This window comes from Ambystoma mexicanum, chromosome 6p (assembly GCF_040938575.1).
Source record: "Ambystoma mexicanum isolate Mex_15411 chromosome 6p, UKY_AmexF1_1, whole genome shotgun sequence".
Classification (NCBI taxonomy): Eukaryota; Metazoa; Chordata; class Amphibia; order Caudata; family Ambystomatidae; genus Ambystoma; species Ambystoma mexicanum.
In genome coordinates, this window is record NC_090935.1 from 1,038,328,316 (window position 1) to 1,038,353,263 (window position 24,948).

Here is a 24,948-nt window from a genome sequence, read left to right on the forward strand (position 1 = left end):
GTGAAAAGTGTACAGTTAAGTATGGTATTTGCTTGTGAAAAGCCTACAGATAAGTACAGTATTTACTTGTGAAAAGTGTACAGATAAGTATGGTGTTCGCTTGTGAAACGTGTGTGGATAAGTATGGTGTTCACTTGTGAAAAGTATACAGATAAGTATAGTATTTGCTTGTGAAAAATTGTATGGATAGGTATGGTACTCGTTTGTGAAAAGTGTACAGGTGAAAAGTGTACAGATAAGTATGTTGTGCGGGTGTGAATAGTGTGTGATTAGCAAGTATTTGTGTGATTCGCAGTCTTTGCCCAGAATTCATGGTGTTTTGCTTAAGTCCCAGTGCCTTGTACCTTTGTCGTACAATGGACTTTTTTAAATGCGTATTCTATACAGCTTTAACCAAAGAAATGCGCCCGTTGTGAACCCAGTCCTGTGGACGTTTCCTACTGTAGTGTCACATGAATGCATAGACATGGTGATGGGAACCGGCTCTTCCAGTGGGACCTGCCACATTAATGCAGATCAGAATTTAGGTCAGGTGACAGCACACAAGGAGTGCAAAGGTCAAGAGCTGTAAGAACTGAAAGACAAAATCAACAGTGAACAGATATGTCTGTCAATGCAGGACAAACATCAACACATATTAACCATAATGGCCCACAACGAAATAACATATTGAACATTAATCTATATGCAAAGACTTGATGCACACACATACACATATGTTGGGATACATTGGAAAAGGAATCTGAGAACATTTGCAGTAGTGTATTACATTTTTGCAAGGTGTTACCCTGGACATTGCAGTGGAGGCTGAATTCGGGTGAGTGTGGGGTAGTCAGTTTGTCTATGTGAACGATTCCGAGAATTCCTCTTAAACTTTACCCTGGGATGAATTGGGCTATTTAATTAACAGTTGGTTGTCCCTTGAACTTTCTAAACAGAGGTTTGGTTTCATCACGAGAACATTGGCAAAAGTCATTTTTAGATTGGGGAGTTTTAAAAGATATGGGTCACTGCCAAACCCCTGCATGACACTAAAATGATCCATAACCGTGACTTTGATTACATCATTGTCGACTTAAACACACCTGAAAAAGTCTTTTTTAAGCATGAGTCTTGATTTTCCCATTGTAGAATGACCTGTTGGCAATGTGTTATGCGAAGAGTTTACAAACTGTGTGCTATCACTGTAAACCATTGGATGTGTCTGTCGTCTCTCGTGCTGAAACAGTGCATGCAATTGCAGAATTGAGGATGGCAAAACGTTTTCAGTAAGTCACACTGTAACATGCTTTTTTTTAACATTAAAAGGTTTTGCGAGTCCCCATCAGCTCTGGACCTCTTTTAGATGCTAGAGCGAACTCCCCAGATTGTCCCGGATATGGGATCATATCTGGTTAGGCTGGTTTCAAAGACAAGGGGCCCTTCTGGGGATGCATGGTAGGTGATTGCCAGTGCACCCACAAAAAACACATTCCCTTTTCCCCTACCTCTCCCTTTCCCCAATTGTGCATGACTTGTCACTGTGCTGGGCAATGGCCAATTGGAGAGTGGAACATTTGTCTATTTTAATATCGTTTTTTCATGCCCATTGAAATATGCCTTTACACAACCTACCCAAAACGTTTTATGAGCACGCACAAGTGGACAAACTACCATTTAACATAAGTAAACAATGGACACAGAAGCACACAGTTTATAAAGTGTGGGTAAATGGTCATAAAATCATTGTTATTCAGAAAAGCATGCAAGACACACAACTTCAACAATTAAGTCTGAGTGAAACCCCCCCCAGTAAGTACCAACGCTCACTATCACAGGCTTACAGGTGGAGACTGTTTAAAGAGCACCTTATAATCCCTGTTTGCTTATGTGGTGATACTGTAGCAAAGCAGGGCCCCTTGCAAGCCTGAGAGGTCCCATCTCGGTGGCTTGTGTGGATTGCACATGCCTAGTGGACTTAACAAGGACATCACAAATGCACTGTGCCTCTTGTGTGGGAGAGCTGTGTCTGTTAAATATAAGAACGCGAGCAGTACACATTATTCCGTGATCATGTCCCCTTGTTTTCCCTCACCCATGAGAAGTAACTTCCCTCTCAAATTGAAACAGCAGCTGCCATTTCTTAGCGCGGTGTCAATATTTTGCTCCTTTAATTGGTTATATTTGAGCACAGAATTAATTGTTGCTAATGCAGAACACAGGTTATAGTCCAAAAAAGCAGAAAGGCCATGAAATCCCCCCTGTTAGTAGCCAACTCCACACTTGTTAGTTAGTACCATGCCAAAAGAAACCGAGCTTGTTGTGGGAAGTCCACGTATTCAGAAAATGCTGCTTGTGTAATGCACCTTTTTACTGCCAGCTTTTGGGAAAGAGTAGGATTTGATCCTTGAGAATAAGCCTTCTTCTCTTGTCAAACTCTAGAAACCACAATTTTGAAAAGGATCAGTAAAGGTTTTATCAAATGATGCTTTTGTCAACATTACATTCGCACAGTACACTCAGAGGCTCCACCTCCTGGGTGAGGAGAACCCGCAGGGAAGAGCTGGGCGTGTCTTCTGGCTGGGCTCCTCATGGCAGGCTCTCCCGCTGATCCGTTCCTTATGGATGGGGATCAGTGGTTGCCCACAGTCATGCATAACCCATCGAGGTGCTGCATTCCCCTGTGCAGAGAGGCTGGCACCTGAAGGGAAATGAACGAACAATCCCCTGCATTCTCATCTCTTCCTCTTAAGGAGATCCAGTCTCTGCCAGTAAAAACTGGATAACCATGGCGGTTCTACTCTCCCTCGAAGGTTCATGATAATCCAGGCTGGAGATCCTGCTGAAGCCCGTCCCCATCCCTGAGGTCCATATGCAACATCAGGACACACCATTGGCAGGTCCCCCCCCACACACTCAAGAGGAATGTGATGCAGGGACACACATGGAAAGCCATTTTCTGGTTGTGTTTCCAAAATCCATCTTCAAGAGCATAAGGGCCTGATTTACATAGCATCTTACAACGGGACTTTCCTATCGAAAAGGGCTTTTGTAAATGAGTCCCTGAGTGTCTTGTTTGTGTATGTCAGTTAAATGCTTCCCTATCTGCGGCCTCATTACAGAAATTGTGCACTCTCTGCAAATGGCAAATTGTGCTATTTCTGCCGCAGGTACCAACTTTTGGCATTACAAACGCAGGCACAAGTCCTCTTTTGTAGAACAGAATGCATGCCTGTTGCCTTTGTGGGCGCACCTTTTTGCTTCATTTACAGGAATCGCAGTGTGTGTGTGTGTGTGTGTGTGTGTGTGTGAACATATTATTATTATTATTTATTAATATGAGACATTTGGCCATCCGGTCCTGAGCATGTGCTCTTCATGTGTGCCACCCAGGAGGTAGCACACGTAGCATGCAATTTCAGCATTTCCGTTTTGAGCACCATCAATTTGGGGGGCCGGGGGCGAGTTGCAAACAACAACCCAGTGTGGTGTGCCTGTGTCTACTCTCAGTCCCAAATGATGCTTAGTGCATGGCAGCACTAGCAGTGGCAGCGGGACAGGTGCCACCCATCAGAATTAGCTCGTGTGCATCACAGCAGCATACTTTAACAGAGCGTATGGCTGGCTACCGCTCGTTTTTAATAGTGAGCCCAAAGCGGGGCTGCACTTGCCACACCAGGGGACAGATTAAAGGAAAAGTGCACAGATACACGTGCAATTGTGCATGGGATCAGCACTACGTTAAACAAGTGGCCTTAGTGCAAAAACAAATAGTTTGAACGCAATTTTGCATGAGGGCTAACATTCCGTGTTAGCACTAGGCCTGGTGTAAAAATGCATTAAAATAATTGAAATCTTATGATTTTTGCACAAAGGGAATTTTTGCCTCAGTGCAAACATCATGTACAATTTCACCTGCACTGGAGCAAAGTTGCTGTAAAATGTGAAAACTGTGAAACAAATCCTAATTGTGTTTATTAAAACCAGTTCATATTATTGGCATGCATAACATTTTCTTCCTAAAAAGAGACTTTCGACTCTCAACATGTGTTGCCATCTAATGCTTGCATACTTATTAAGAGTGATACTTTTGGGTCCAAAACCTAAACGTTTCAACACATCTATTTACTTGTTTATTCAAATACATCACAGTCTGTATTGCATGAACCAGGGGCATTCGGTCTTCAAAATGCTGTACAGTCACACATAATATAACATAGTAAGACTCGTTGTCCTATGAAATGATATGAGATGGGGGATGCAATAGTGGGTTGCATGACAGTCAGCGAAGTGTTGAGATTAATCGACTGTTCATTAACATTTGGGTTTTAATTTATTTTCGTAAGGAGAAAAAGTCTCTGGAAAAGCAGAGAACATTGGCATGGGAAGTCAACATTTTCTTCAGATATTTGAAGAATGACTTTGACAGTTGGTTCTGTTTTGTAAAGACTACAGTCTCTGTATGCAGCAGATGTCTGTGTCATGTATGCATGGATGGGGTTTGGCTGCTGGGTGTCACAAACCAATACCTGTTGTAGCCAAAAACAAATGCAAAGTGTACAAAGAGGGTAAGATCGTAGTCATGGATGGATGCCACTACACCATTGCTTTTGACGTGTTGTTGCCCTCTCCAAACTCTCTGCATGCAAGCATTGATGGCCCACATCACACAAAGACCTGCTGTCCTCTCTTTTACTGTGATCCAGATTTGGAAGGTATAATGGGCCTCAATACAAGATTGATGGTAATTTGGCTGTACATTCACCGACTTACAGCCATACTCAATTACTAATACAGTCACTTGGTCCTATGGGTTTACTACAGGATTAGAAGTGGTGGTAGGGCCGTGTAATTCCCCATTTTTGCACCCTGTGGGTATTTCAACAGAATTAGCTCCAGTGTTAATTTTGCTGCAGTAATTCCACACATTTTTGTGGTAGGGTGGACGATTTGCATGCAACTTTTTGCTGGAGGGAAATCTTCCATAATACTACCAAACTCATAGTATGGTGATGCGGTAATGTGGCTAAAAAGTGGTGGTAACTGAATTGCTGCCACCTTAGCACAACTTTTACCCACAGTGCCGTACTTGTAAGGAGGTTTAATGTTTTGTATACCATTTTCTTTCTGGAATTCCACTTGGTTGCCTAACTGCCTTAACTTGATTTTTGTCCCACTAATGATGCACACACGTGATAGATTTTGACTCTGCTGGCTCTGAGGGGGAGTGCATCTATATTTTTGTGTTGATTAAATTAATTGTCCCATACAACTCCTGCTTGGAAGGTTTTAGTGCAATGAAAAAGTGCTTACTGAGATGGGCAGCATCAGGCGATGATTAGCAAAAGAAATATGTACTTGAAAATTGATGCAGAGCTACTCGTGTTGCATTAAAGTGATTGGTCCACAGTAAAATTGACTTTCAAATCTGCTGACCTCCTACTTTGGAAATATAACTATCAGCTTTTGATCAGTGGCTTTGTAGTCAGATGTGGGAACAATGAATGCGAAATGTGCCACTAATAGGTGTCAAATTTGTTTGGCAAATTCTTGCGAAGATGACGTTTATCTCAAGTGACCTTTGGATGGAGAAATGACTACACACTGAGAAATGCCAATCATGATCATGATTGGTTTATTTGACAATGTTGCTTGTTTAAACAACATTTCTTGGTAACCTCCTTTTACAATAGACCAAATAACCTGGTGGCTGGGAGCATACCTATTAACTCATAATATTCTGAAAAAATATTCAAGAACGTTAGGGGGTGCAAGGGAGACAATCCAATCCTAACACTAGGTGGTATACAAAAGTAGAACAACAGTAGATGTCCACAGTCTTGTGGAACACTCCTGTCCCTCGCACGCCCTATGTGTGTTGTAAAAATACAACCAAATACTTGTACAGTTCAATAAAGGTTCTTAATTCATATCACGTTACTTGTGCAGTGTGCACTTTTATAGATTTCAAACATGATTTTCAAGCATGATTTTTCATCAACAATAGTATTTAAGTGACAACATGTAAAAATTCTTCAAAGAATCTGTCTGGCATCCAGTGTAGAGTGTCAGCAAGACTTTAGTGCATCCCTGGCTATTGTATCTGACCGTCAGAGAAGCCTGAACATTAATATTCATCACTGCACTAAGGAAGACAGTGTCAAGACAAGCAGCCATAACCAATACACCAGGTCCGATGAAGAAGACTTGTTGGCCACTTCAAGTCAAACACTAAAAGTGCAGCATGGTGGTTTAATGAGGCTTGTAGTTGAGAAACAGATAATGTAAGTCACTAACTGTTGCTGTGGTTAAGGTGAGACTTCATATCATACAAGATATCATGTTTGTTTTACTACTGTTCTGTTTTAAGTCCTACTTATATGTTTTTCTCCTGCCATTTTATAAACTTAGTAGTGGAGGGGAGTTCTATCTTTTAACATGAATGGCAGCGACCATCATGAGAATATACTGGGTTCTGCTGGTTACCAGAGAGACACAACTTTAATACATTTTTCTATACCAAATGCCCTACTCTTATGAAATTTGGGAACAATAACTCTGGGACACAACCTGGAGAAATAGAGATCACAACAGAGTTTCAACAATGTATGCCAGCAGAAATGTTGTCTGATGTATTTGGCAGCAGAACGATAAAGCGGTTCATGGACCAAAGTGAGAATTTGATCCTTTTGTTCAAAGGTAGTCAGTGAAATATCTGACGGGCCTGGGGATATATAGTGTGCATTTGAAACAATCCAAGGAGCTATATTTTGAAGAAGCCTTCATTGTACATGCTGCATACAGAGAATTACAATAATATATTTCCACACCAATAGTCGCTCTTGCTAAAACAGGACTATGATCTTCAGACAATAAAGGTTCAACCTGCCTGAGATGTATTATGAGAACATTACAGGCACTCACTAGCCTACTTATCTGAGAAAGAATAGATAAGGACAAGTCATATATGGAAAGATTTCACTTTGTCAGAGACCACAATAGGCCAACTTCCCAAGCTGAACTCACTTGTGAGCACAACCTCTTTTGTGATCAGTGAAGAGGGAAGAATTAGAAGTTCATTCTTTTTTCTGAACAGTCCAAACCATTTAAAGGACATACATGAGCACATTTTAGAAAAGATGAGTTGCACATGAATAACATAAGCATTGTGGTGACCTGATAATTTAAAAACAAGCTGGAGATCATCAGCATAATTCTGAAAAGTAACTCCAAGGTCTGATAAAAGTTCCTGTAAAGGCTTGAGATGAAAAATAAGCATTAATGGTGAAATGCATGGGTCCTGAGGAACACCAAAGGATAGGAAACCAGGTTTGGATGCGTGGGTGTCAACTTTGACTCTATATATACAATTAGTTACAAAGGATTTTAACCCAAGAGATGATGCTATTAGAAAGATGAGCTCTATCCTTAACATGCTGTAACAAAATAGAGCGACCTAGCGTATTAACTGTGACCAACAAATTCAGTAGCACCAATAGACCAATATTTCCCTCATCAGTAATCTTGAGAAGGTTATCTCTAACATCCACCAACACCATTTCTGTGCTCGTAGTGGACAGTAACCTCATAGACTATCACCCAGCAAGGACATAGCTTCCAAAAGCACTTGTGACTGAATGTCTACTGCACCATCTGGGATATTCATGAGGGAAGGAACATTTGTGCTTGGGTTGTAGCTGGTACAAACATTTGGGTCCACAGATTCTGTTATCAGAATACTCCATACAAGTATTAAGACATCTGGAATACAAGCCTCCTTGAACGGAGCATTAATTGCACAAGGAATTACTGCAGGCGGGATCTCAGCACATGGTAAATGGAACCATTAAAGATCACATCTCTGTTAAACCATGCTGCAGTGCTCTTGAAACTGCCAACCTGCTAGGACAGTACCCCATTCTTTCACATCCTGCAGATTAAGATATAATTTCCTGATTCATCTTCTGTCTTTCTAGTTGTTTTGACACCTCCTATTGAAAGCAACTTTGTAACAAAGTTGGAGGTATCTGTGACGCCTAACTATGACATAGTTGGCTGTACTATCTGGTTGCTTGGAACATATTATGACTCTGTGATCCCTTAACACAGGGGTCTGCAACCATTGGCTCTCCAGAGGTTTCGGACTACAACTCCCACCAGCCCTAACCAGAGTAGTCAATGGTGAGGCATCATGAGAGTTATGGCCCAAAACATCTGGAGGCCCACATACAGACCCCTGACTTATTGCATCTACCCTCTCATACACATCATCCTTACTGGTAACTTAATGGTTTCTATGCATATGTTTCTAGGTGCAAGGGGCCAGAAAGGGGAAGGAGGAGCACACTGTTATGCATTGCCAATGACACTCATGGGCTAACTGTCTGCATTGTAATGACATCTGGAGGTAGCTGATTATCCACAATGTGCGTGCCAGACAATGCTGGCCCTGTTTTAGAGGGCAACTAGTATGTATCTCTTCTTGTGTTACAGTGTGTGAAGGGGTGCATGAAGACGAGTGTGTGTGCACCACCCCATTCAGAAAAGGCTGTCTACCAGTGGCACATGGCTTCATGAGAGAGGGAAAACGAATAGATCAGACAAGCTTTTTCTTGATATGAAAATACCAAGCATAACAAATATACATTGTGTGGAGACTAGTGGGGTGCTGTTGGCAAATTCTGAGAAGAGACTTTAAGTAACATTTGGTAAGCATCAGGGTTTCATTTATTGATACTGTTCTATTGAGCCTACCACTCAAACCCCCAGGTGCCAATTTCTCCTGATCAGTGAGCCTACTTAAAATGGGTGAGTTCAATTTTAAAGGTTGCAGAGAGCTTTACTTTGGAGCTATGCAGTTATGTGTTTTCAGGAAATATTTGTGAAATGGGCCAATTGTCGAAGCATCTAACACCAGTAGGTGAGAGGGTTTTAAGCATACTGCAGTTTGACTATAGTTACTGCACCATAGATCTAAATTATTTCCGCTGGATATGCATGCCGGACTGAACCCGGTATCTACTGGATTACCCAGAACTTGGACAATGATCACATTTACAGTGGTCACTGTTACAATCCAGGGGGTGCAATTTCAGCTGTCACCAGACTTTATCATGGAATGAGCGTCATCCAGATCACAAGCTCCCGTGTTATCACTGCAAACCATTTATTACAAGTCAATTGGGCCTTATTGCGATTTTGGTGGCATTTCAGTGGTAAATCTGCCAAAATACATCCAAACTCGATTACCGTTACCACCACTTGGTCACGTGGATTTATGTGGGATTGCAAGTGGTTTAGGGCAGTAAAATCCCCTATTTATGGAACACGTAGGATACCATGGGGACATTCCGCGCATTTTTGATGGAAAAGTGAAAGCTTTACCTCCACTTTTCCTCCAAACTCGGAATTCGGCAGTGCAGTACAAACAACAGTAATTCCGTTACCAGCAAAAAAGTGGTGATTGTGGAATTACCACATCTTTCTTACTGCACCGCTGAGCTCGTAATGATCACCTTTATCAGAGGTATGTTTGAAACTATGACCTTATTCCGATACTTCGAAGACATAGATTGTAAAATGTTCCAAAAGGTTAAACAATAATTTTCCTGGACAAAATATTTAGCACTATTGACTGAATTTGAAGGCAATAATGGTTGTTAAATGAGCATTTCAAAGTTATCAGTCCCGAGTGAAGCCAGACCCAATAACTGAGAAAATGGTCGGTTAACCACCGTTATTTATTGTAAAGGCAACCAATAATGCTAATAGGGGTGCTCATTTTGTTGAAAACACCATTGTCACTGACCTTGAAAACCATGGACAACACAGAAGGTTGTTCATGCTGACACCAATCCTGCCATTGGGGTTGAAGGAAAAAAAGGACTACTTTTTGTTTCTTTCACAGTGTCATCAACATTCTCATCATTTGATATGATAGGTTATTTATAACACGCATAACACCCAGAGATTTCTAAGCGTGGGCCCAGGGATCGAACCCGTGTCTCCCCATGTCGGGCACGTTGCCCCTGAGATATCCTCCCGAGACTCCCTTACTGTGAAGGGTTGTATTTTTGTGTCTCGGTGCCAACAGCATTACCAGCACTGAGAGAAAGGGAAATAATCTTGGTTTTTCGTTTCACTTTGAGTGTAAGTAAAGTTGTTAACCTTTTGGTGCACGGCTTTATTTAGACGGCATCTGTAGCTAGGCCCAGGGCAAGGATGGCGTGTCTGCAAGATGAGACGCATTCGCTGAGAGGCTAAGTTCTGAGCAGAAAAAGGGGCATGCATTTATTAGTTAGGGCTTCCTTAAATGCTATTTGAAAAGCATTGTTAGGGAGGAAAGAAAATAACATTACTGTGTCCTTTGTTTTAATTTGCACACACAGTTGTCATTTACCAAAACTCTTTCCATACAATTGTCTGAACCACTCTGGGTGGCTGAGTGCCTCTAACATGTTGCCTGCAATATGCAGCAAGCTAAAGTTTTCACTCTTAAGTTTAACGAAAAAGTGCCAAGTGTGCCTCCAGTGAGCACTACCCGAGCGCGTTTAAACAAGGTCAGCATTTAACAATACACAATTTTGAATTGTGGCAAATTCACAAAAGAGACACTTTCTGAGGGTCAATGAGGGAGGTTTAATCACGTCAAGAAAATGGGTACCAGCATGCTCAAGTTCTGCTTGCTGAATCCCTTATTCAACATGTTTAATTACACAGTAAAATTATATATGCAATAAGCTCCGAGCAGGGGGGCATTACCACTTCAGGTAATGCCCCCGGGGCCCATAGTTAACAAATGTCCCTGAAGTGATAATGCCCCCCCTACTTGGGCTTATTGCTATTAGTACACCGGCCCATAAGACCAGACAGACCTTTTCCTTTGCATGGTGGCCGTTGAAAACAATAAAAAAAGTAAAAAAAGAAAATGGCCACCATGTAAAGGTAGAAGGGACTACACGCAGTCCCCAAAGCCTTGTCCTTCTGCCTTATCCTTCTGCCTTTCCATGGTGGCCATTTAAAAAAAGGAATAAAGGAAACAAAAAAAATGACTGCCATGGAAAGGATAGAAGGGACTATGTGTAGTCCCTTCTTCCTTTCCCTCGGCGGCCTGTTACAGATCTGGAGCGGACGTGCTGGAGACAGAAGTGTTTCCAGCACGTTCGCACCCAAAAAGCAGGTAAGTGTGGGGGGAGGGAAGGGAAATGTGGGGAAAGGGGAGGGGGTTGGAGGTTAGAGTTAACTCATTCCCCGGCGGGGGGAGATGGCGGGGGCCAGCACTGAGGAGGGTCAGGGTGACAGGATTACTGTCTGGTAACGCCCGCATTTTGAGCCTCCCCATTGGCTGGGAGGCAGCCATACCCCCTTGCCGTGTACTAATCCAAGATAAAGCCTTATCAGAAAACAATTAAGTTCACCGACATGTATCCGCAGTTCTTGCCTGCTTCAAACAAAGCAGATTATGGTAAAACCGTTCTTTCGGAAAAGCTTCACATGATTAATCACATAAATAAAAAAACAGCAATTGCTGTTCCTTGAAATTGATCCTGGCTTTACTTTCGTACTACTTTATTGCAAATTGCAATACTAGTAAATTGATCCTGGCTTTACTTTCGTACTACTTTATTGCAAATTGCAATACTAGTAAATTGATCCTGGCTTTACTTTCGTATTACTTTATTGCAAATTGCAATACTAGTAAATTTGCCATTGCAAATTATTTCATTTGCTACGAAAGAGTGTCTAGCTTGATGAAATCAGGGGGGTTCATTAGAACAAAATTACCCGTTTGTCTGATTACTTTTTTGAAGAACATAGTCATCCTTCACAAGTGATAGCGAGCATATTACCTCAGCATGTGATAAACATGCTCCAGACATGCGTGTTCAATTGTGCAGCAAAACAAAGTTTTAATTCCCGACATGGCCATGGCAGTCCTTTATCGGTTGCAGGATGATACATTGAGTTCCATTCCATTGGGTACTGATAACTCCTGCAGTTACCTTGCGTAGAAGCAGGACGACTCTGTCCTATACCTAATCCAGAATCTGCGGATGCATTCCTCAGTATCCCCACCTAAGAGGGTACATTTCTTCTGTATACACTTTTCTGAGTTAGAATTGGGCATTTTACGTGTCCACGCTGAACATCAGCTGTACATCATTATGGGATATGATAAGCACAGAGCAAGAACATGCAATCGTTCTAGATAGCTTATTTGCAATTCTGCATGGCTGCCTTTTGAAGTTTTGAATGTTCAGCCTCATGTTTTCCGATATCAAGTTTCAACTGAAGGACGTTATTTGAGCTTCTAAGCACTTCAGTGTTTAAAGCATCTACTGAAGCACAATTAAAACAATTTAAATGTCTCCCTTTTCTATTACAGAGCGTACTATTGCATTTTAAATTGTATTCTTTACATCATTTGACAGCAGCTTTAATTGTACTGGTAATTTACAGCAAGATATGTTGTGTGCAAGTGCTACAGGATGGGCTCGAATTTGCAAATATATGTGTATGCTTATTGAATTAGTTGAGTTTTTTAATATAGCTGATAATACATAATTTAGGAAGTAATGCACATTCATGTTAGTTTGAATTATCAGTTATGTATTTCATCCAAACGTGAAAACCTATGGAACTGGTGTCTGATGATGTTGTTAAGAATTTCCAATTAGCTAATTGCTATTGAAAACTTCAACATAGGATTTCTTCAGTTTCTGAATCACTCCATGATGAAGTTAAAGTTTAGCAAAAAAGCTACTTCTTTTCCTGTGTATCTTGGACAGTGACATAAACTGACCGTGATCTAATCACTTCGAAGTGCAGTTTTTGTACACCTTCATTCCTGTTCTTCAACTTCTGTCCTCACTTTTAATGGCTACATTCTCTCTCGGTGCTGTTACAGCACATTGGGCCTCATTACGAGCATGGCTACCGCCATGCTCTCTACCGCACCGGCTGCCGCCATTGGGCAATAACCGGGCCATTACGATTTGAATGGGCTGTTAATTGCCCATTTGCTGGTGGCGGTAATGCCGGGCTCCCGATCCCCATTCTGCCCGATAGGGTCAGATAAGACCTGGCGGGCTGTCAAGCACCCGCGAGCATAACTCGTAATTCGGCGGCACGGTACGAATGGTGCCAGTGCCTTACCAGCACCGTACATACCGTCACCGCCAGGGTCGTAATGTGGCCCCTGTCCCTTTTCCGCACAGTGAGTATTTCAGGCACCAGCAATATTCTACTGTTCACCATTTTTTACTCAATGTGCCTTGAAATATTGATAACAATCATTTTGAAAAATAGGAATGAGGTGCATGCTCCTATGTGAAAATTGTGTGACAACATGATTTGCTTCATATCTGCTTTGCCAGAGGTCCCTGTGCATCACCAGAGGATCCTGCCTGAAAAACAAAGCTGCATGGGCCTACAACATTGAGTATTCTGCCTGCAAGTGTGGATGCCTACAGGGACATGTGACACACTGCCTCCCTTTTCATCCTCCCCTGGAATTCCAGCCCGGACTTCTGTAGCTTAGGGCCAAAAGCCGCAAAGGGCAGCTTCTTATTTGGGCCTGTTAGGGCTGAAAATGGGCTTAAGGCCAGAACCCCCGCTCAAGCCAGGACTTCGTAGAACTCACTGTGGACCAGACTTCTGCTTCCATGCATAAGGTTCCTTCCACCCATTTCCTATCCTTTCACCGCAGAGCTTCTGTTTCCTTATAGGACCAAGGAACATTACTGTTTTGGGTATGTTAACTGTCCCTGGTTAACTAGACCCCTATCCTAGCACAACTAAATCAACATAGCATAACATAAAATAACAACCTAGAACTTACAACTAATTCTTCTCAGCCAACCATCCACCCCTTCCCTTTCCACTCAATCACTTACCCGCTCACTCACTTGGGCTGCAGCTTTTCTTCATTGTCTTAACTTGTCAATTTCTTTTACCATTCATCCTGCACCGTGTCTTTTCTCGTTTCCTCATACTACTCACTCTTCTTCTTTCTTTCTCTCCTCACCTTTACCCTCAAGTTGGTGTACCTTTTGCATCACCCCCCAGCCTCCCCATCTTTCCCCCTTCCCCTCAACCTGTACCCCTCAAATAAGACACTCATGTTCTCTCCAGATCTCCAACCTCATCTATCCCCCTTGCATACCACACAACACTTTCTCCTCTCCCCCACCTCCTATCACACTTGCACTTGGCCTCTGGAATGCACAAGTCCACTGCAACAAGTCTCCCAACATCACTGACCACTTTGACTCTTAACACGCTCAACTTTCCCTTCTTGCCATTACAGAAACCCGACTCTCCCCTAATGACTAAACTACACGAGCAGCTCTCCACACTGACTCTTCTACCTTTTCTGACTCTCCAGGACCTGTTGTGAAGGGCGGTGGTATATGGTTCCTTGTCAATAAGGCATTCAACACTGCCTGCTATCCCCAACTTACATCACATCTTCTGCTTCTGAATATGACACTATTTACTCCTCTCACTAATCTGTTCCCTCTATTGAACCCCTGGTCTTCTCAACACCTTCTTCCCCGAACTGACCCTTCTCCATGTGTCCCTTCATACCAACATACCCTTTGCCATGCTAGGGGACTTTAACCTCCCCAAGCTCTATGTGGCCTCCTTGCTTGAACTTAACTCTATCCTATCTTCTCAATCCCTCTACACCCTCCACGACCAGCCTACCGACTCTGGTGGTAAATCTCTTGACCTTGTCTTGCACTCCAAACAATACTTCTCCTCTGACCTTGCCGTAGACCTCTGTCCCTCTGATCATTCCATTGTCCCATTTAACATCTTGGTTCATCCACCCTCTACTCTTCATCTCTCCACTTCAATGACTAAAAGGAAAGTCAGGCATGAGTTTCTTGCCTCTAAATTTGCCCTATTTATGCCTCTTCCATTGACTATATTGTCTCTGACTTTCACTATGTACTTATGACTTATGACTCCATTTGGCCAACACTATCCTGCTAGCACATTCACACCTCCCCGTCCCTGTCTCCACCCTTAGACAATCTTTGAAATCCAGACTCTCAAAATAAACATGCACCCATGATCTCCTATGCTGGTGCAACCTACGGACACCTACCCTACTTATAGCCCACAAAAATCCCTTGCTGCCTTAACCTCTGCCCTGGACCCTGACAAACACTACAACTTGGCAAAACAAATAATTTCTCTTTGAAAAACACCACGCAATATTTTATCTATCCTCCTATCTTTGCTCACACCTCCCAAGGCAATATACATCTCACCCTCCCACTTTGCTAAAGACTTTGCTCACTACTTTTCCTCTAAAATCTCTAAAATGTAGGACACTCTCACAGCCCTCTTTTCTCTCTCCCCAACCCTACGTCTGTTCACCACCTCTCCCCATCCCTCTTCTACTCTTGAATACTTCTCCCCACCTCTCCTATTGAATTAGCACACATCCATCAAAGTAGCAATCTCTTTTGCACTCCTATTGACTCTTTTGCCCCCCAGATTGCCAAAACATTTGTCTCAATCACTTGCCCGCATCTCTCTGAGCATTCTAACCTCTCTCGTCCCTGTCTCCTTCAAATCTACAACTGTCTTACCTCTATTGAAGAATCCTGCTTCTGACCCAAACATCCCAGCAAATTATCATCCATTTCTCTCCTTCACCAGTATTCAGAAGTCCTTGAATAGGTGTCATTCAACTGGATCACTAAGTAGCTTCAGGATAATGTACTTGGAGACCCACTTCGATCTGGCTTCCCTAGTAAACACTCCACAAGACTGCATCCATGCATGTCTCCAACTTTCTCTCTAATGCTCACCACTCCAAAACCACATCTAAATGTATCCTTTTGGACTTTCCTGCTGCTTTCAACACGGTCAACTTCTTCTCCCTCCTCACTCTTCAGGACTCTAGGTTTTGCAAATCTGCTCTTGCCTGAATCACCTCCTACCTTTGAAATCCTTTGGAACTCACAACCCTTAGACCCTACCCCTCTCCATACCAGTGTCCCCAAAGCAGTGGGCGTTGGCCCCTGCTCTTCATCCTCTATGCCTCTGCCCTAGGAGAAGTTATTGCATCCTTTGGCTTTCACTATAACTGTTTTGCTGATGACAACAAAATATTTTTTTCATTTCCCTCCTGTACCCTAGCCACCTCAAAATGGATTACGGACTGTCTCACTGCAATTCGTCACTGGATGCCTCCCCGCTGCCTCATGCTGATCTCTTCAAAAAGAGAAGTAAACTTTCTCCTGGTTTCCAATGTCATCCCTACTCTCCCCTCTCCTTCCCACTTGACCTACTTGCTCCCTCACCCAAGGCACGCATTCTTCGGGTCCTCTTTGATAGCAACCTATTACTGTAACAATTCATTGCTAACACTGCATCTACTTCTTGTATTAATCTCCTTAACATTTGTAAAAATCATCCTTTTCTTACCACTCTACGAAATCTCAAATCTCCATTCTCGTTCTCATCAAAATTGACTACTGCTCAAGCCTACTCCTTAGCTTTGCAATCTACTCTATTGTCCCTCTAGGCACATTTCCTAACTTTGTTACCTGCACTCTTTGCAACCTACCCATATCCTCCCTTACTCCTAACTACCAACAATATGCTGGTTGACTCTCCCTGCACAACTGCTCTCTTTTGAAGTTACTTCTCCTAGTTTACAAAGCTATCAGTGCTCTTGCTTCTCATTACCTGTCTGATTGTATCATAGTCAACTCGCCATCTCGTTCCATTATATCCTCCTCTGCACCTGCACTTAACCTCACCACCCCATATCCTGCCTTCTCTCGCTTCTGCTCTTTCTATATACTCCCTGCGCTCCTCTGGAACCCACTGCGAATAACAATAAAAACCCGTCCAACTGTGGATCTCTCCAAAGCTCAGCTTAAAATTCACTAACTTGCTAAAAAAGGGAGCTCCTAATGGCCTCTTCCCCATCCTCCCTACCTGACCCCGCCACTACCTCCAGTGATGCTTAATAATGTAATTTTGTATCTATAAATAATACTTGATTCAGGGCTGTTCGGACAGTAAGTGCACCTGGGTAAAGAATAATTAATTTGAGTATTTTTGTTTCTTGTTTTGCGATAGCTGCAGACCATGCGAATTTGGGATCTAACCCCTGGATCCCTGAATGATTAACAGCATTGTTTACTTTGCTGGTATTGCACTTATCTGACAATAATCTTGCTGCTATTTCCAATTAAACAATTTGTCATTTATTACATTCTTATTGGCCAGGTTTTTTAATGCATAACACAGTTCATCAAATTTTGCCGACACGTGTTTCTTCCATGGGTGCTTTTCAAGGCATTACATTAAATGAACTGAAATTGATTCATAACATTGTAAAAATAAGATATCGAAAGAAAAAGAAATGAAGCAATGTAAAGCTAATTACTAATGTCCATATTCACATGTCGAATGTTGTCTCATGGTGTTCAAATTAGTGCCTTTATAGCATATTTAAACAGTACTGCATCAATACCCTACTGAAATTGTCTTTTGAGATACAGTTGCTGACCCTCAATCGTTCCTGTATTAGTCTGCCAATTGCACAATGGGCCTCATTACGACCCTGGCGCTAAGTGGTTAACGGTGCCGTAAAAGGCTGCGGCGCCGTTAACCACTTAGCACCTTATTACGAGGTCCCTGTGCGGGACCCGACCTGAACGGCTGGTCTAGACCAGCCGTTAAAGTAGGGACGCGCAAAGGGACTCTCGAGGTAATACCGCCTTCCCCAGTCCCATTGAGCCCTATGGGGCAAAAATGGGAATGGGGAAGGGCCAATGTTCAATGGGGAATTACCGCTCTGCCAACCTTGGAATGGGGTGGTAATTCCCCATTGAACATTGGCAGACTCGTTACGATACCGGCACCAACCATGGTGCTAATAGCGCCATGGTTTAGCACCAGTATCGTAATGAGGGCCAATGTATCTTCCATCATAATCCATCAAGGGTGAATAACCCATGCATTGTGCATCCCGGTGCACGTTTGTTAGTAATAGACCCCTAAAATTAGGGTCTCACCAATCAGTCTCCCCCTTATGGAGACTGATTGGAGCTACCCTTACATGCTGTAGACATTATAAGTTCAAGGGCAAACAGCAGTAAACCTGTGAGCTAAGCAATTCAATGAAGTGCCCATAGGATTGAATGGGTATCTGCTAATGTTTGTCAATACTCAACAGTAATCAAATGGTTCATTTGATCCCCATTGCAAAATTAGGATGGTGGATATGTCATAGCATGATGTGATAAATAGCTTACTGCAATCAACTTTCACAACACATGTCCTCACCAACCAGGACATTGGAATTTGCTATGTAGGGTCAGGGGCTATTATTTTTTTTAGAATCGATTTATATTATGTAAAAGATTTAAGTAATGACCATGGTTTTGAGTTCTAAGTTTCCAATATTTATTTTGTTTGCATTTACAAACGTATATATTGATATGACACTAAAATTTATGTTTTCTTGAAATTTATAACACTCGCGGGCCACCGCAAATACTTACAGATCACAGTCCAACAACCTGGCCTCAAGCCCAACACGTCTTAGGGAAGGCCCAGTGCAACGAACACTGTTTTGAGGCCACTAATACAGTAACACACCTTAGACTACAGCCAAGCTAACTCTTGATCATTTCTTCCTTCCCTTTCCTTCCGTCCGGCATGCTCAAATATGCAATGTTACTCCGCTCTCATGTTGTTAAACAAAAATGCTAAACACTTAATATCTATTTTGTATATTCAAACAAATGTGTCATAATCAAGTTCACAATCGGCATCATTATCTAACGCCAACTCACCAACGCACCCAAATGTATATAAACCAGCCTTGATAAGGACCTTGAGGGGTCGAAACACGTGTCGGCTGACCACATAGAGACTAAATAAACCTCACTGTTTTAATCAAATGTGTAGACGTGACATCTATTTAAGATGGCACAAGGTATCCGGGTACAAACAAATAACAATTCACATGAGAGGTGGGGCAGCCTCTCCACAAACCTGTGACCATGCAGCTCACAAACCTGGAACAAGTAAACAATTATAAAGAAATTAGTGAAGCACATGTGGAGTCTAGAGCCCAAACACTCTCACCCTCATGGACCTAGGGACAGGTAGGATTTCCCCAAACCCTCTTAATATTTTTTGGCAATAAAAGTGCTATTTCATATTGAAACTTGTTACTGTGTCCGACTCTTGCTCTTGATCCCTTACAGCTCACAGCTGGACTGAATTGTTTCATGAGACTCAGCTGTATTCTATTGGAAGAAGTGATGTGTGTTTGGGAGGATGAAGTCAAGCAGTGTTTATTGCACATGTGTAGTGGTTTGGTGGGCGTGCTCCAGAAGGGGTACAACTACGTTCCATTGTGATGGAGTGCTATCGTTCCGTGACGCAAGGTTGACACCTAGTTAGATCAAGGTTTTGCAGCGCTTATCGTAAGAACTGACTGAAATGTTTTCCCTGGGATACTAGGTCCCACCTTGTTGATTCATCAGTTGCCCCTGCATTCCTGTCAGGGGTGGGGGGAAATAGTTCACCCAGGAAATTGCCTAGAGACTTCCTGAATGTAAGGTGATCCTCTATGCAGCAAATGGTAAATGGGATTGAGTTCCAGATGGTGGGTGCTTGGACCGAGAAAGAAAAGCCCCCTACTATGGTTGATTTTGCCACTGGAATGACAAGGAGCATGACTGTGCCTGAACTCAGGTTGGGGTGGGCCTGTAGCATGTACGTTTATGTTGTAGCTATTTTGGTCCTGTGTTGTGAAGAGCTTGGTGGGTATAGCATCTATGGTATCCCGGTCATTGGTATATGAGCAGGAAGGTGTGAGTGTGCGAGGGGGTAAGCAGAAACACTTACAGGAGGGATTTGCAGTCTGAGTTGCAGGCTTGTTTTTCCAAGTGTGAAATGTAGAGGTAGGATTTGTACACAATGGCAATGACACCTGCCCTCCTGGTTCTGTTATGCACAATAAGATTGTAGCCCAAAGGGAAGGCTGCAAGTCTTGTGAGAACCAGGTTTTGGTTATGAAGAGGTTATCAGGGACGTCAGATGAAACTAGGTAGTAAATGTTATGGTGATTTTTAGCAACTGGTCTTGCATTGATCAGAATGCACTTTATTATGCTGATTGGTTGAGGGTTTGAGGTAGGGGCTGTAGTTTCCAGATGGAAGCTAGGGAGGCAGAGTGGGAGTATCCAGATGATGGGGTTGGGATGCTATCGATGTACAGAAGGGTAAAGGCTGTTGTGCTGATAGCTGCTGAGAAGGGGAGTGCTGCCAGGGGAGGTCCAGTGAATGACTCGAGAATGTAGTGGAGTAGAGCCCAAGGGAGAGGGTGGGTATCGGGTGTGAGATGCATTGGAATGTAAGATGTCTCTCGGGGAGGCCTATGGTTCCTGGTGGAGGGAGAGGTATTGGTTGCCATGTGCGTTTTTGGTGAGTGTGTAAAAGGTGCTTGCAAGTTGGGAGTCCTATGGGTAAAGGTGGGTGTAGTGGTTACTAGGTGTGGGAGTGTGTGTGGGGGGTGAGGAGTACAGGTCCTCGAGTGAGATGTGAAGGTGGATGTGGATTGTGCAGTGAGTAGGGGGTTGAAAGGGTATGCAGGGCTCCGAATGGGGTTTCCAGTCTTGTTTCCAGTCACAAGTGGGGGTATGGTGACAGTCTTCTATGGGAGGTAAGGGAGTCTGGGGAAATTCTTCTAGCGGTACAAAGGGAGTGGTGAATGGTGTGTGTGCCTGGCGGTGTATTTAAACAGGTTGCGGACTGACTGGGTCGGGGGAGGCTGCAAGTGTGTATGTGTGGGGTGATGTCTTGGGTCTGGATGTGAGATAGAGGGAGTTGTGTTGTATAGAGCATCCAGGAGTGGGACAGTTCATGCTCTTCAGGAGTTTAGGGGGAGCAGGGGGCCTGAGGGTTGAGGGGGAAGCTGAATGAGCTGCTAATTTTAGAGCTGCTAGGCATGGGGAGAAGCCCACATCCTGGACCCTAAGGGAGAACGATGTAAGTATGGCAGAGCAGAACAAAAACAAAATTCAATTGTGAGACCCACACCCAGTGGCGGGATAGAGGAGAACAATCCAGCTGGAGAGCCTGGCTGGATATTGCAAGTGTGGCAGAGTACCAGCAGTGTGAGACAACTAAGTTGCAAACAATCCCAACCCAGCAAATTCTGAAATGTGATGTGGTGGACCATTCCAGTAGTTAGATTTGGTTATGCCAGCCCTGCCCAGAAGGCACTGTTAGAGGAGGAAACACAATGTAGTGGAGCTCAATGCTAGCAAAAATAACAATGCAAATAGACCCAGGCTAGGCAGCACTGTGGGTACATAATGAGATTCAAAAATGCAAACCCAACTCAGAAGAACTGAGGGAAGAAAATGCAATGTGGTGGAAAAACACAACAGTGAGATTCAAAAATGCAAATCCAACCCTGAAGCCTGTGGGAAGTTAACCCAATGTGGTGGAACAAAACAACAATGACATTAAAAAATGCAAGCCCAACCCAGAAGCCCTGGGGGAAGTAAAAGCAATTTGGTGGAACAAAACAACAACGAGATTCAAAAATGGAAACAGAATAAAATAACAATGGCAATAAAAAATGCAAATGTAATCCAGAAGCCCTGCAGGAAGAAAATGCAATGTTCTTGAATAAAACAACAATGACATTCAAAAATGAAAAACCAACCCAGAAGCCACAGGGGAAGAAAAGGCAATGTGGAGAAACAAAACAACAAGATTCAAAAATGCAAACGCAACCCCAAAGCCCTGCGGTTGAAAAGCACAATATGGTGGAACAAAACAACAATGAGATTCAAAAATGCAAACCCAACCCAGAAGCCATGGGGGAGAAAAATGCAATGTGGGGGACACAAAACAGCGACGAGATAAAAAAAATGCAAACCCAAACCAGCAGTGCTGCGGGAAGAAAATGTAATGTGGTGGAATAAAACAACAATGAGATTCAAAAATGCAAACCCAATCCAACGGTCCTGCGGGAAGAAAGGACAACGTGGTGGAATAAATGAACAAAGAAATTCAAAAATGTAGAGGTGCAGCAATGAAGTAGTCTCCTACCTGGATGTTGCTGCAGACAGTGAGGGCGAGAACTGGCAGGACTGCGGCACCAGGAGGCAAATCGGTAAACAGGGATGGAAAGCACCCAAGGATGGTCCCCTTTGCCTAAGCCCTTAGCAGGCTGCTGGGGCATGGCTGCCCTGGGAGGGTCTATTTTCTAGTATAGATCAAATTGCCCTTCTGTAGCCTACAATCAGGGTGGGTGGGCAGGGAGGATGGAGTGGAGCAGGAATGGCTGGGGGAATGCAGGGAAGAGGCTTGTAGCGATGTTAGGCCTCTGAGCAAGGAAATGACACTGTATGGGCTCAGAGAACCCCTTGGGGAAGGGCTCTCACTTATTCTCTGAGTCCGCCGAGGAGTGGCTGAGAAATGGCTTTGATAAGAGCTCTGTGGAGAGCACAGCTTCCATGTAGGTCACATGGCTCTGCTGCAGCCTCCAATCAGGGCGTGTTGGTGGGGAGGAGGGAGTGGGGCAGGGATGGCCAGGGGGTGTATAGGGAAGAGCCTTGGGCCCGCGATTGGCCATGGGGGCAGGAAATGGCACTGGATGGGCTCAGAGTTGCCCTGGGGAAAGGTTATCACTTGTTCTCTGAGTCCACCAAGAAGTGCTATGATATTTTGCTCAGAATGTATACGGTCAAGGCAAAAGCCATATCAAAATACAGTACTGGTCTGTGGGCATTAGTGGATATAACTGGCCTTCAAACAGAAGAAAACCTGGCGTCTTTAATTCGGGCCCCACATTGCTGCTCAGAGAGAGCTTGGCATTAAATTTCTTTGAGAAGTAGTAAGGCAGGGACCAGTGAAGCTCTGGCTTAGGGCTTTGAAAAACGAGAAGGCGACCTTTACATGTCGTCCCATGTCCTTGCTTCAGAGGCTAACTGTTCAGTAATCTCTTGGATCTATGTAAAAAACAAATCTTGTTCTTCCTAATGCCATCTCAGGTTTTGCCATTCTGTCAGCTATTTATTTGCTGTATGGCAAGACAGTTGCCTAGAATCTAGATGTATTGCTGGATATGGCACGCAAACACAAGGAAGTGGCCACAACTTCAAGCAGTGCACATATCAATTTGACAATCAACAACATTTTAGAATATTTGCTTAAGTCCAACTTCGAATATGAACGCAGTCTGACAAGCAGAGCAAGAATGAATGTGTGACCTTTTAGGGAAGTCACTGAAAAGTGGTCTTCAACTACTGATGGTACTCGTTAATGGGTCCTCTAAAGATGCAGAGCGGGAAAAAATTGGCAGTAATGGAATTACCACCAATATTCCCGATCCGCCATACTACTAGTATGGCTCTGGAGTGGAGGATATGCCTCTAGCATCATGCTGTAGGTAAATCCTCTAACGCTCTGCCAAATAATCGGCAAAATCGGTGGTATTTGCCATAAAAACCCATATAGTCCTATGGACTCATAACAAAAGGGGATTTACACCACCACCACTTGTTATCCAGCGGTAATTCCGCCGTACCAAGCGGCTGTAATGGTAATTCAGTTAGGTGGTATTCTGGCAAATTTACTGCCGGAATACTGACCGACTTGTAATGAGGCCGATAGTGTACTTTTTATTTTTCTGTCCTGCGTACATTCACATTAGGGAGAGCACTCTAAAATGGTAACTGCGCTAATTCTACTTTAGGCAATTTAGAGGTGCCTTACTTTTTATGTGGTAAGAATGCATGCATCCCTTAGCTATTTAGTGTGGGGAACTGCCCACTTTAGGACCAGACCAACGGATCACCTAATCGTTGCTTGAAGTCAGGAGGAGAGTAAGAAGATCTTCAGGAAGAGCACAGCGTCTCCAATTGGATGAGAAACCTCTGAATTAGGTTTTTCTACAATGGCAACGAATGCACTGAAACCTCTAAATCCGACCGACCATGTTTTGCCATTCTTAGGGCCCGGTCTCAGGGGCTGGATTGGAATTATGTCGTGCTTTAAGAGACCGGAAGCTCAAATGTTGTTACTGTGTATACATGTTTTGCTTTTCTTGAAGATCTACTGGCAAATCCTCAAAGAACAAAACACAGGGGAACATGTGCGTGGCAAGAGTCAAGTCTGCTTATGCTCTGCATTAAGTGTGTAGCAATGCTCTGACTTACAAACATTCTAATATGAAGGCAAGTTAAAAATTGGAGTTAACATTCAATTATGAAGGCTCCTTTAAAAAACCCAGCAGCATTTGTTAACTGGGTATCCTGTTATCAAACTAGCTGGGGTTTCAAGTCACCATTAATGTTCTGGGAAATGTGATATCAAAATAACACCTCAACCAGGTGCAGCGACCAATCAATGTGCCAAGAACCTGAACAAAACGGTAAAAGCCAGAGGGCAGAGCAACCAATAAGCAGCTGCTTGCAACCGGCGCCTCCGTTCTCTTCCATAAACAATAAAAACAAATGACAAAAGAAAAATGTATCTTTAGAGTTTGGTCTATTAAATGACAGAGACACTTGCAAGCCAAACGTTTTGCATTAGATTGCAGATAGGAAGAAATGCCATCTGAGGAGGGACACAAAGCTTGTAGGTATTGCTTGGTTATTTGCCGACCCATTGTCTGCCCATGCCCATGCTCATCCCTATGTCCATTCCCACCCAGTTCCTGCACCTCACCCCCAAAACACCCCTTCATGGGAACTCTTTCAGCTCGCTTTAGTTAAGCCTTACAATCAAACTCTGCACTCAAGTGCCTTCCAGTGTTTTTTCAAATCATCTTCTGAGAGTTAATTACTTAATGTTGGCATTAAATACTCTACTGGCGTAATCAAAATGTCTTAACAAGGTCAGCATTCAGCCACTGAATATATAAGCAATATGTGTGTCATTCACGGAGGGCCTGTTAAAAACC

At 43.2% G+C, this 24,948-nt stretch overlaps 1 protein-coding gene across 4 annotated transcripts in view; it reads right to left on the reverse strand.

The window, feature by feature from the left end:
* The window catches only part of SYK (spleen associated tyrosine kinase), a 556,773-nt gene that overhangs the window by 121,018 nt on the left and 410,807 nt on the right, over positions 1 to 24,948 (reverse strand). For 3 of the 4 annotated variants that reach the window (XM_069625644.1, XM_069625645.1, XM_069625643.1), the window contains one exon: positions 2,346 to 2,417. The exons of the other annotated variant lie outside the window; for it this stretch is intronic. In XM_069625644.1, the coding sequence (XP_069481745.1) occupies positions 2,346 to 2,417 (72 nt within the window). The remainder of the gene's footprint in view (positions 1 to 2,345; positions 2,418 to 24,948) is intronic. 4 annotated transcript variants of the gene reach the window in all.